The following is a 13,088-nucleotide window of genomic DNA, read 5'->3' as shown; positions in this document are numbered from 1 at the left end:
ACAATTACACCGTCCATATTGTAGATCCTCAATTTGGGGAGATATGGATGTGGGCGGGACTTTAGGCCTTGACCAATCAACCCTGAGGGGGTGTTCCCTTCCCAGCCTGGAGGACGATTCTGTCTTCCAAATGGAGTTAAATGGGCCATGAATGGTTCCAATGGATGATCAGCAGCTCCACCTAGTGACCATGTTGCAGTATTTTCCTGAAAATACCCCAATCAGAAAAATACCGCATTATGGCCATGGAGCCTGGATGGAGCTGAGGATCTTAAGAAATACCCATATTAGACACATTATGAGGACTGTTTATAAAGTCTGTGTGAATGCTAAGATGGAAAATACTTTATAAATAGATTTCTAACATAGAATGTGATATATTAACAAGAATTTTCTCACCCTACAAGCATTTTGATCACTAATAACAAAAAAGCTGACATCTCACTTATTTCCCTAAACCAGGGGTCTCCAAAGTGTGGACTGAGGGCCAGATGTGGCCCTTACTTGCATTTATCTGGCCCTTGGGGCACTATTCCTTCCACTGACACCCAATGATGGAATATTATTCTTTCCACTGATCTAAATGATGGAACACAATTCCTCCCTCCGATACCAACCATAGGGCAAGATTCCCTCCATTGACACCAAGGACAGGGACCTATTCCTTCCACTGATACCAACCATAGGGCAAGATTCCATCTATTGACACCAAGGACAGGGACCTATTACATCCACTGATACCAATCGTAGGGCAAGATTCCATCCATTGACACCAACGACAGGGACCTATTCCTCCCACTGAAACCAACCATAGGGCAAGATTCCATCCATTGGCACCAACGACAGGGACCTATTCCTTCCACTGATACCAATCATAGGGCAAGATTCCATCTATTGACACCAAGGACAGGGGCCTATTCCTTCCACTGATACCAACCATAGGGCAAGATTCCATCCATTGACACCAACAACAGGGACCTATTCCTTCCACTGATACCAATCATAGGGCAAGATTCCATCTATTGACACCAAGGACAGGGACCTATTACATCCACTGATACCAATCGTAGGGCAAGATTCCATCCATTGACACCAACGACAGGGACCTATTCCTCCCACTGAAACCAACCATAGGGCAAGATTCCATCCATTGACACCAACAACAGGGACCTATTCCTTCCACTGATACCAATCATAGGGCAAGATTCCATCTATTGACACCAAGGACAGGGACCTATTACATCCACTGATACCAATCGTAGGGCAAGATTCCATCCATTGGCACCAACGACAGGGACCTATTCCTTCCACTGATACCAACCATAGGGCTAGATTCAATCCATTGGCACCAACGACAAGAACCTATTCCTTCCACTGATACCAATCATAGGGCAAGATTCCATCCATTGGCACCAACGACAGGGACCTATTCCTTCCACTGATACCAATCATAGGGCAAGATTCCATCCATTGACACCAACGAACGGGACCTATTCCTCCCACTGATACTAATGATGAGGCCCAATTAATATTTTTTTCTCCCACTGACCAACAAGTCAGAGGTATTGTTTACTCCCACTGACACCGGGGCATTTTCTAGTCCCACCAGCGTCAGTTAGTCTGCCCCCCCCCCCCCCTATAGTCTGAAGGACAGTAAACTGGCCCCTTGTTTGGAAAGTATGGATACCCCTGCCCTAAACCAAAGTCTACATTTATTCTCTGTGTTTGTCAGCTCCATCTAGTGGCCATATTGTGGTATTTTACTAAAATATCCCAATCAGGGAAGTACCGCATCGTGGCCACTAGATGGAGAAAATTACAGGGAACTTTTTGTGACAGCTGTGCCAATGCTTGAGACATTGGCACGGAGAATTATTTTATAAATAGACCCTCATATCTCTGGGGATGATTGTTCAACCTGCACAATAGCGGGGGATGCCCCTGTGGACTCCTATATTCTTCATGTGATGATATGTGATCACCTTCTCTCCATTCTGTCCCTTGTGCTATTATTTCCTTTTCTTTGTACAATCAGCATGGAAACATTTCACATTTATGTCAGATACCGTCCTGAACTCCGGGCAGATAGAAAGGACACAATGAACGCCGATCTGTATTCACCAATAAAATGTTTTATTATGTAAAAAGAGAAATTTTAGCAAATCGCCAACTCGTCATTTCCGGATGTCGGTCCCTGAAGAGCTCTGCAGATTCATGAAGAGCAACAAGAGGATCATAGCGGCCTGGAGGGGGCGGAGTCACGGCTTCAACTCCTGGTAGGAAAGGAAGAAGAAGAAGGTTACCTACAGTGGACCTTCACCCAATATGAGAAGTTATTTGGACCTGACTCCACCCCATTCCTCCTACACAATTATATTAAACCCCTCCCCCTCTCACACCTCCTCCCCCCCCCCCCCCCCTATGAAGCAGAGCAATTTTTACATTTCTGCTATGGACCTGATTGATCAGCAATATCTACTTCCATACGAAAGATAACCAGGTCATACATACACTATATTGTGAAAAGTATTGGGACGCCTGCCTTTACACACACATGAACTTTAATGGCATCCCAGTCTAGTCCGTAGGGTTCAATATTGAGTTGGCTCCGCCCTTTGAATCTATAACAGCTTCAACTCTTCTGGGAAGGCTGTCCACAAGGTTTAGGAGTGTCTATGGGAATGTTTCACCATTCTTCCAGAAGGGCATTTGCGAGGTCAGGCACTGATGTTGGACGAGAAGACCTGGCTCGCAGTCTCCGCTCCATTTCATCCCAAATGTCTTCTATCGGGTTGATGTCAGGACTCTGTGTAGGCCAGTCAAGTTCCTCCACCCCAAACTCGCTCATCCATGTATTTATGGACCTTGCTTTGTGCACTGGTCCAAACCATTTGGTGGAGGGGGGGGGGGGGATTATGGTGTGGGGTTGTTTTTCAGGGGTTAGGCTTGGCCCCTAAGTTGCAGTGAAAGGAACTCTTAAGCCATCAGCATACCAAGAAAATTTTGGAAAATTTCATGCGCCCAATTGTGTGGGAATAGTTTGGGGATGGCCCCTTCCTGTTCCAACATGACTGAGCACCAGTAAGCAAAGTCCATAAAAACATGGATGAGCGAGTTTGGGGTGGACAAACTTGACTACTGGTCTGCACAGAGTTCTGACCTCAACCCTATAGAACACCTTAGGGATCAATTAGAGTGGAGCCTTCTCATCCAAAATCAGTGCCTGACCTCACAAATGCCCTTCTGGAAGAATGGTCAAACATTCCCATAGACACTCCTAAACCTTGTGGACGGCCTTCCCAGAAGAGTTGAAGCTGTTATAGCTGCAAAGGGTGGAGCCAACTCAATATTGAACCCTACGGACTAAGACTGGGATGCCATTAAAGTTGATGTGTGTGTAAAGGCCGGCGTCCCAATACTTTTGGTAGTATAGTGTGTATTGTTTTCTAGGGAAAAACAAGACTTGAATTTCATAATATTGTCTTGCAACAATTCTGTTGTTTTTTTTTTTTTTTGCAATCCTTACACAATAAAAAGGAACAAGCAGTGTTAATTTAAAGAGGTAGTATACTCCGCTTTTTAATTTTTGCCCACAGGTACAGTGGCGTAGCGTGGGGGGTGCTGGGGGGGCCAGCCGCACCGGGCGCAAAATCTGGGGGGGGGCGCAGTGTCATGTTGCCATTTAGGAGCCTGCTCAGCCATCCTTAGTGTAGGAATCAGGTAGGTCTCTGTAGTGGTCAGTGTAATTGTCAGGTAGGTTTGTGTAGTGGTCAGGTAGGTCAGTGTAGGGGTCAGTATAGAAATTTGGTAGGTCAGTGTAGTGATCAGGTTGGTTAGTGCAGGAATAAGATAGGTCAGTGTAGGTGTCTGTGTAGTGGTCAGGTAGGTCTGTGTAGGTGTCAGTATAGTAATCAGGTAGGTCAGTGTAGGAATAAGGTAGGTCTGTTTAGTGATCAGCTAGGTCAGTGTAGTGGTCTAGTAGATTTGTGTAGGGGGCGCAAATTACTTACCTTGCCCCGGGCGCTGACAACCCACACTACGCCACTGCACAGGTATGCCTATAATAAGGCCTATAATAAGGCTTACCTGTAGGTAAAATTAATATCTCCTAAACCCACACGGTTTAGGAGATATTTACCCTGCATGCAGTTGCTGACACCGGCGGGGCGTATCTTGCCGGAAAAAAGTGAACTCCCACGCGCATGCGCTAGAGTGACGTCATCGCGGCTCCGGCCACTCACAGTGCCAAAGCCGCCGAACCCTGAAGAGACGCCGAGGGAAGATGTCAGCTCCCCCAGCGGTGTCCGGGCGACCATGTGGGGGCTTCGTTCTAAGGTAAGTATTTCCTAATGTGCTAGTATGCAATGCATACTAGCACATTATGCCATTGTCCTGCAGTGTTTTTTTTTTTTTTTTTTTTTTTTTAAACAGGGGATACAATCGCTTTTAGGCTACGTTCACATCTTGGCATTGCTATTTACAGGCGTTTTTCAGGCATTTTTCAGGCGTTTTTGTGCAGGCGTTTGGGCGTTGAGCGTTGGGCGTTTTCCTTTAAACATCAACACGCTCAGATGTGAACGGGGGAGGGGGGGAAAAACGCCCCAAAACGCCTACATGGGAACTTAGCCTAAAAAGAAAATAGAGTTACCGCAGATAAAATGTGCGGATTTTATTCTGTAATTTGTCCCGTTTAAAATGACGCTAAAATTAGGATCCTGGTACAAAGCTTTGCAAAATTATTTACAAACAAAATAAAATGTTGTTTGTTTGTTTTTTATTATGTGTAAAAATATTAACAAACAAAACAAAAACAATAAAAAGTTTAAAAATGAATAATAAAATAGAAATAAATAACAAAATTAGCAGAAAAAAAATAGCTGAAGAGAAAAGCTGCCTAAGGAGTTATTTGGAGGTGATTGGAGTAAATTAAGGGTTAATAAGGGGTTAAAAAGAAGAACCTTTTTAACTGACATAATTTGCAGATCTAAATGTATCCCTTTGATCTGCAGATGAATGAACAGAACGATACAAAAGTAATAATATGTAACATTGTATCTTTGTATAATAGAGTCTGGAGCTGTGTTGTTTATAAATAGAGGGTAAGGCCCCTTTCACACAGGAAGTCAGGCGGACTCTGTTTTTTCTCAGCGGGGGATCGATCCGTCGATCCCCCGCTGAGCAGGCGGATGGGAGCTGTGTCTCCACACTGTGTGCGGAGACAGAGCTGTCAGATCCCTGCTATTCTCTATGGGGGAATCGGATGGGAACGGAACGTCTGTCCGTTCTCATCCAATCCCATCCGATCCGCTGGACGGATGGAAAATAGGGTTTCCCTCCGTCCAGATTTGTCGGATCGGATGTCAGCGGACATGTCTCCGCTGACATCCGATGCCCCATAGAGATGCATGGGGCATCCGTTCAGATCCACCAAAAAAACATAATTTGCAGATCTAAATGTATCTCTCTGATCTGCAGATGAATGAACAAAACGATACAAAAGTAATATTATGTAACATTGTATCTTTGTATAATAGAGTCTGGAGCTGTGTTGTTTATAAATAGAGGGTAAGATGGCTTTTTTATATCTAGATGGGCTGACACCTTCTCTGAGTATACAGTAATTACAATTATAGTAGTAATAAACACAGCCGACAATTGCTGTATACTGGGAGGGGTTCCCAGAAGCATTTCAGAGAGAATGGACGTGCTACACACGCCCTGTGTACAATGATTACTTTTTTTGGACGTGTGTAGCATGCCCAATGTCTGCAACTGGTGGTTTTTGTTTTTGTTTTTTTTTATGTGTTTCTGACTTTTTCTGTTTAGTCACTTGCCGACCGCCCACAGTAAATATACATCATTATGTGACGTTAAATACTGGCGTTATGGCAGCAGCTAGCGTTATTTACTGTGGGCGATTTTCTACAAGAGAAAGGTGGTCCCACAGGCGTATTCGCCGCAGGATCACTTCTATAGGCGGCAGGAGAGGTGCGGGGTTCCCAGTCGTTTCAGAGCTTACCAGAGCCGTCGGTAAACCCGGAAGCGATCCTGTGTGACCGTTTGCTGGACAGGAAGTCAGGTGAGAACAAGATGGCCCCCACTCATCTCTTTGCCCTTGGAGGACCGGAGTGACCTCTAATGTCACTTCCAATTCTCGTCATAAACATTTGATTTTTTTTTTTTAAGTCATATTGTAAAAAAAAATAATAATAATTTTCTTTTGCTTTTAACGATAAAGGAGAGATTTGGGGTCTTTTTGACCCCATATTTCTCCATAAAGAGGACTTGCCATGCCTATTTCTATTACAGGGGCTGTTTACATTTCTTGTGCTAGGAATAAAGGTGTTTAAAAAAAAAAAATTAATAAGAATAAAAAATAAAAAGTAAAATAAATAAGAATTTTTTATTAACCACTTGCCGACCAGTCACATTGACTGTACTGCGGCAAAGTGTCTCGATTCTGTCCAGAGACGTAGACCTACGTCGCTGGACTCCTCCCCTTGTGGGCGGCGCTCGCGCGCCGCCGGAGGCTCGCTCCCGCTGCCACAGCGGGAGTCGGGCCAGGGGAGGAGCAGCGGTGATCGCCGCCGCTCTTCCCCGATCGTCGGGGAATCGAGTCTGGAGATCCGCCCGCTTCTGTAAACAGAGCGGGCGGATCTCCTAAGTGACAAACAGTGACAGATTGCAGGGCTCAGCATAGCTCAACATGTGATCTGTCCCTGTGTCACTCAGTCCCCTCCCCCCCCACACGTCAGTAAGCACCAGGCATACATTAACCCCTCCCTCTCCAATAAAATTAACCCCTTCCCTGCCAGTGTCATTTTTACAGTAACAGGGCATATATATAGCACTGATTACTGTAGTAATGTCACTGGTACCCCCAAAAGTGTCAAAAATGTCAGTCAAGGGTCCGATCTGTCCACCGCAATGTCCCAGTCCTGCAAAAAAAAAAATCGCAGATCGCCGCCATTACTCGTTAAAAAAAAAAACACCAAAAATGACAGAAATCTTTCCCTTAGTTAGTAAACGCAATAACTTTTGCGCAAACCAATCAAAATACGCTTATTGTGATTTTTTTTTTTACCAAACATAGGTAGCAGAAAACAAATTGGCCAAAAATTTAAAAAAATTTTGATTTTTAAATTTTTTTGGGGGTAATTTCATATAAAAAGATTTGAAAAATATTGTTATTTTTTCAGAATTGTCGCTCTTTTTTTGTTTATAGCGCAAAAAGTAAAAATCGCACAGGTGATCAAATACCAGCAAAAGAAAGCTCTGTTTGTGGGGAAAAAAGGACGTAAATTTCGTTTGGGTATGGCGTCGCACGACCGCGCAATTGTCAGTTAAAGTCACATAGTGCCGAATCGCAAAAAGTGGCCCGGACGTAAGACAGCAAAATCCTCCGGTGGTAAAGTGGTTAAAGCGCCCCGTCCCTCAGTGTTCGCACGCAGAAGGGAACGCATACGTAAGGCACACCCACCTATGTAAACGGTGTTCAAACCACACATGTGAGGTATCGCCGCTATCATTCGAGCCATTCCACGAGCGCGCAATTTTAAAGCGTGACATGTTAGGTATCTATCTACTTGGCGTAACATCATCTTTTACATTATGCAAAAAAAAAAATGGGATAGCTATTTTAAAAACCCTTTGTTTTGTTTTCTCTCTTTTTTTTTCAATTCATTAACCACTTAACGCAAACTGACGTAGATCTACGTCGGCTGACTTTTAACTGGTTGTACCGAGATGATGCCTCTAGCTAGAGGCATCATCCCGGTACCGTTTAGAGCCGGCGGTCTGCTTCCCGGCGGTAATGACAGATGCAGCTCTGGAGCTGCTCGATTGTTAACCCGGCGAGCGGGAGGGGACGTCCCCCCTCCTGCTCTGCCCGGGTCTCCCGAGCAACCAGCCCATGCGTCCACCGGCTGGATGGAGTCCAGGGTCGGTCATCAGAGATCGGGTCTCTGATGACGTAACCCGGAGGCGGCGTTGATGACGTCACATCCAGGTTACTAGGCTGCTAAAGGCGGCAGTTTCAAAAAGTGAATGCATTAAAAAATGAAGTTTTCTGCGTTTTGAATACATGGAAGTGTAATGGAGGGGTATTAAAAAAATAAATAAGAAAAATACATTTTTAGCCGCCCCCGTTGCCGTGAGCTCGCGCACGAAAGAAAGCGTATACGAAAGTCACGCCGCAAACGAAATCGTTGTTAAAACCCACACATGTGAGGTATCGCCGCAATCGCCAGAGCGAGAGCAAAAAAAAAAAGAGCTACACTCTAACTCTAAAGTGGTAACCGTTAAAAAATTTTAAAGCGTCGCCTATGGAGATTTTTATTGACTGTAGTTTGTCGCCATTCCACGAGTGTGCGCAATTTTAAACCGTAACATGTTGGGTATCTATTTACTCGGCATGACATCATCTTTCACAATATACAAAAAAAATGGGCTAACTTTACTGTTTAGTTTTTTTTAGGCGGTGAAATGTGATTTTTCGTAATGTTCCAAAAAATGGCGTTTGAAAGACCGCTGCGCAAATACTGCGTGACAAAAACTATTGCAATGACCGCCATTTTATTGTCCAGAGTCTTAAAAAAAAAATATATATATATATATATAATGTTGGGGGTTCTAAGTAATTTTCTAAATACATAAGGGGGGATATGATCACCATGTATAAATACATAAGGGGGGGATATGATCTCCATGTATAAATACATAAGCGGGGGATATGATCTCCATGTATAAATACATAAGGGGGGATGTGATCTCCTTGTATAAATACATAAGGGGGGGGGGATATGATCTCCATGTATAAATACATAAGGGGGATATGATCTCCATGTATAAATACATAAGGGGGGGATATGATCTCCATGTATAAATACATAAGGGGGGATGTGATCTCCTTGTATAAATACATAAGTGGGGGGGATATGATCTCCATGTATAAATACATAAGGGGGGATATGATCACCATGTATAAATACATAAGGGGGGATATGATCTTAATGTATAAATACATAAGGGGGGGGGGGATATGATCTCCATGTATAAATACATAAGGGGGGATATGATCTCCATGTATAAATACATAAGGGGGGATATGATCTCCATGTATAAATACACAAGGGGGGATATGATCTCCATGTATAAATACATAAGGGGAGATATGATCTCCATGTATAAATACATAAGGGGGGATATGATCTCCATGTATAAATACATAAGGGGGGAAATGATCTCCATGTATAAATACATAAGGGGGGATATGATCTCCATGTATAAATACATAAGGGGGGATATGATCTCCATGTATAAATACATAAGGGGGGGTATGATCTCCATGTATAAATACATAAGGGGGGATATGATCTCCATGTATAAATACATAAGGGGGGATATGATCTCCATGTATAAATACATAAGGGGGAGATATGATCTCCATGTATAAATACATAAGGGGGGATATGATCTCCATGTATAAATACATAAGGGGGGAAATGATCTCCATGTATAAATACATAAGGGGGGATATGATCTCCATGTATAAATACATAAGGGGGTATATGATCACCATGTAGAAATACATAAAGGGGGGGGGATACGATCTCCAAGTGCAAATAAATAAGGGGGGATATGATCTCCATGTATAAATACATAAGGGGGGATATGATCACGATGTATAAATACATAAGGGGGGATATGATCACCATGTATAAATATATAAGGGGGGGGGGGTATGATCTCCAAGTGCAAATACATAAGGGGAGATATGATCTCCATGTATAAATACATAAGGGGGGTTATGATCTCCATGAATAAATACATAAGGGGGGGATATGATCTCCATGTATAAATACATAAGAGGGGATATGATCTCCATGTATAAATACATAAGGGGGGTTATGATCTCCATGAATAAATACATAAGGGGGGGATATGATCTCCATGCATAAATACATAAGGGGGGATATGATCTCCAAGTGCAAATACATAAGGGGGGATATGATCTCCATGTATAAATACATAAGGGGGGATATGATCTCCATGTATAAATACATAAGGGGTCCATATAGTGAACTTGGTGTTGATTTATTCACATTAATGTCATCACAGAGGACAAGGGGGCGCTCTTTACTTGTGGAGGAAAAGAGATTAAATCCTGAATACAGAAAGGTTTCTTCACAGTAAGAGCTGTAAAATGTGGAATAGACTCCCTCCAGAGGTGGTCCTGCCCAGCTCAGTAGATTGCTATAAGAAAGTCCTGGATTCTTTCCTGGGTGTACATAATATAAATGGGTAATAATATTGATAGGTAAAGTTGATCCAGGGAATATCTGATTTCCTCTGGGGGGATCAGGAAGGAATTATCCTCTGTTGCAGTAATATGGATCATACTTTGCTGGGGTTTTCCCTTTTATAGGTTGAACTAGATGGACTTGTGTCTTTTTTTTCAACCTTGACTAACTATGTAACTATTATATAACGATTGTCTGATTGGTGACACACGAAGAAGACTTCTGAATTCATTCATTTGTTTGGGGGAGGGGATGTTGAAGATTTCTATTTATAAAACATTCATAGCTGAATAAAATGTTTCTGTAATCTTTGTAGGAGATAAATTTCTGTATCATCAGCTCCATCTAGTGTTCAAAAATCAGCTTAGCTTTCTGAAATACCTCAGTGAGAAAACAATGCCACATTTTGGCCACTAGGTGGAGCTGATGATACCGGCATTCATCTATTACAGAAATTACGGGGAGGTTTGGTTCCACTTGTAGGAATGTTTCTGATGTTCGCATTTTATAACTAGACCCCTCGGGGGGATGGGGGGGGGCAAAAGGTTTCTCTATAGTTTGGGATCGAATAGGGAGGGGGAACCCTCTATCAGGTGATTGTTTGCTGCCGGGGAGATTTTCTTTCACTTCCTGTCCTGGAGACACAACAGGAAGTGAGAGGCGGAGTGTCACTGAGGCTGTCCATGAAAATCGTGCTGTTCCATAAAGAGAACCGGTCACTGGACCATTCATTTCACCACCAATCTTCCTATGAGATTTCTATATGGATTTTATTCCTGGTATTTCCCTGTGAGATCCTCCCTGGTGGAGACATCAGAAAAGCTCTGAGACTGCTGTTGGGTGGCGCCCTCCATTGTCCATTGTGGTGCATTGACATTAATGTACCCCTGCAGTGCGCTGCACCTCCGTCATTCCTCATCACCACACACGGGCAGATTTCTCCGGCGTTGCGCCGCGCTGCGCCCAGCCTATGTTTTCATGCTTTGACCGCCAATGATTGGGCTGCCTAATGCTACATGGGAACGGCCTGGACTCACACACAGCGGCCTGGTTTGCAGCTTTACACAGAGGCTGCACTTTACTGCACCGCCTTATAGTGAAATCACTGCCGTGAGGGCGACACTGGATTCATTCTGAGGAGCCAATCACAGGGGGGTGGGGGGGGCATTAAATAAAAAGGGATTTACATGTAATATACAGCACAATGTTCAGAGCAAGGCAGCCCAGTGTATGCAATGTACAGCTGATGGGGACACTGATGTAAGGGGGGACTCTGATGGGGACACTGATGTAAGGGGGGACTCTGATGGGGACCCTGATGTTAGGGGAATTCTCATGGAGACACTGATGTAGGAGGGGACTTTATGAGGGGAACCCTTATTTATAGGGGGGACTCTGATGAGGACTCCAATGTAGAGAAAACATTGGGACCCTGATTGGGGGGGGGGGCTCTGATGTGAAATTATTTCCTGGTTCGGGTTTATTCATTGATTTATTATTCATTCATTTATAAAAGGGAATATTTCCGGGGTGCAATGTTTGGTAAATACACGATGTGTCACTGAACAGTTTGGAGAGCGTCCTACAGTAACCCCATATTCCCTGCATCCTATGACCTCCTGTTGTGGATATGGGACAGGAAGTGAAGGTAAATCTCCTGCTAGGGGTTACACCCCCCTCAGCCCAGTGTTGTACAGGAAGTAGTAGGTAGGGATGTATAAAGGGTTCAATTTACAGTCGTGTGTGTCCCCCCCCCCCCCCCAGGAATAACACATAGAACCCCGATTACCTGATCATCGGCTGTGATGTCATTGGTCAATTTTGTCCTCTGAAAATGTACCCTGTCCTGTACAGCGCTGAGGAGAGAGAAGAGATGATCTGTATTAGTATAGTGATGGACAGATGTCAGAAGATGGTGGCAGACGACCCCACAGACATGACCGGTCTATTTATAGAACATGTGTACAGATATTCGTCCAGAGAGATGCCATGTACATTCGATCTGAGCAAGTTCACCAACTGTTTTGGGAATGATGATGATGATTATGATAATAAGTGTAAGGTTTTGCACTTGGGGACTAGAAACATAAAAGCACAATACACTTTGGGGGGGAACCCCTGGGAGAATCAAAAATGGAGAAAGATCTGGGAGTCTTGGTTGATGATAGACTAGACAATAGCATGCAATGTCAAGCGGCAGCTGCCAAAGCCGGCAGAATATTAGCATGCATAAAGAAAGGGATGTATTCCAGAGATAAGACTATAATCCTTCCACTTTATAAAACTCTGGTCCGACTGCATCTGGAGTATTCTGTCCAGTTCTGGTCACCAGTCCTCAGGAGGGATGTGTTGGAGCTGGAGAGAGTCCAGAGAAGGGCAACTAAACTGATTGGAGGACCTAAATTATGAAATGCGTCTGCAATCGCTCGATTTATTCTCCCTGGAGAAGAAACGCCTGAGGGGGGACATGATAGCAATTTATAAATATCTTAATGGGGATCTCAGCTTAGAAAAAAAGTTGTTCATTCGAAGGGATTGCATGAGGACTCGAGGACATACAATGCGATTAGAGGAGAAGCGTTTTAACCTCAGGCAACGAGGGGGGTTCTTTACTGTTAGGGCTACAAGATTGTGGAATTCTCTACCACAAGAGGTGGTTTCTGCGGGAAGTATGGTGACTTTCAAAAGACTACTAGACGTACATCTCAAGGATCAGAACATTCAGGGGTATGAGAGATGATTACGGCCACACACACCTACACAGGGGGAACTGGATGGACGATTGTC

At 43.8% G+C, this 13,088-nt stretch overlaps 1 protein-coding gene across 2 annotated transcripts in view; it reads right to left on the bottom strand.

The window, feature by feature from the left end:
• The window catches only part of LOC309556217 (uncharacterized protein), a 270,651-nt gene that overhangs the window by 238,996 nt on the left and 18,567 nt on the right, over positions 1 to 13,088 (bottom strand). Inside the window, exons 3-4 of one of the 2 annotated variants that reach the window (XM_082258618.1) lie at positions 12,091 to 12,157; positions 2,113 to 2,273 (exon numbers count right to left, since the gene is read on the bottom strand). In XM_082258618.1, coding sequence (XP_082114744.1) covers positions 12,110 to 12,157 — 48 coding nt within the window. In that variant the 3' untranslated portion in view covers positions 2,113 to 2,273; positions 12,091 to 12,109. Of the gene's footprint in view, positions 1 to 2,112; positions 2,274 to 12,090; positions 12,158 to 13,088 lie in introns of those variants that run through there. The other variant, XM_082258619.1, reaches the window with a different exon arrangement.

The sequence above is a fragment of the Pelophylax lessonae genome, assembly GCF_965119305.1.
Source record: "Pelophylax lessonae genome assembly, chromosome: 5".
NCBI classification, from domain to species: domain Eukaryota; kingdom Metazoa; phylum Chordata; class Amphibia; order Anura; family Ranidae; genus Pelophylax; species Pelophylax lessonae.
The sequence above is the reverse complement of the archived record's forward strand: the minus strand, read 5'-3'. Positions and strand labels throughout refer to the sequence as shown.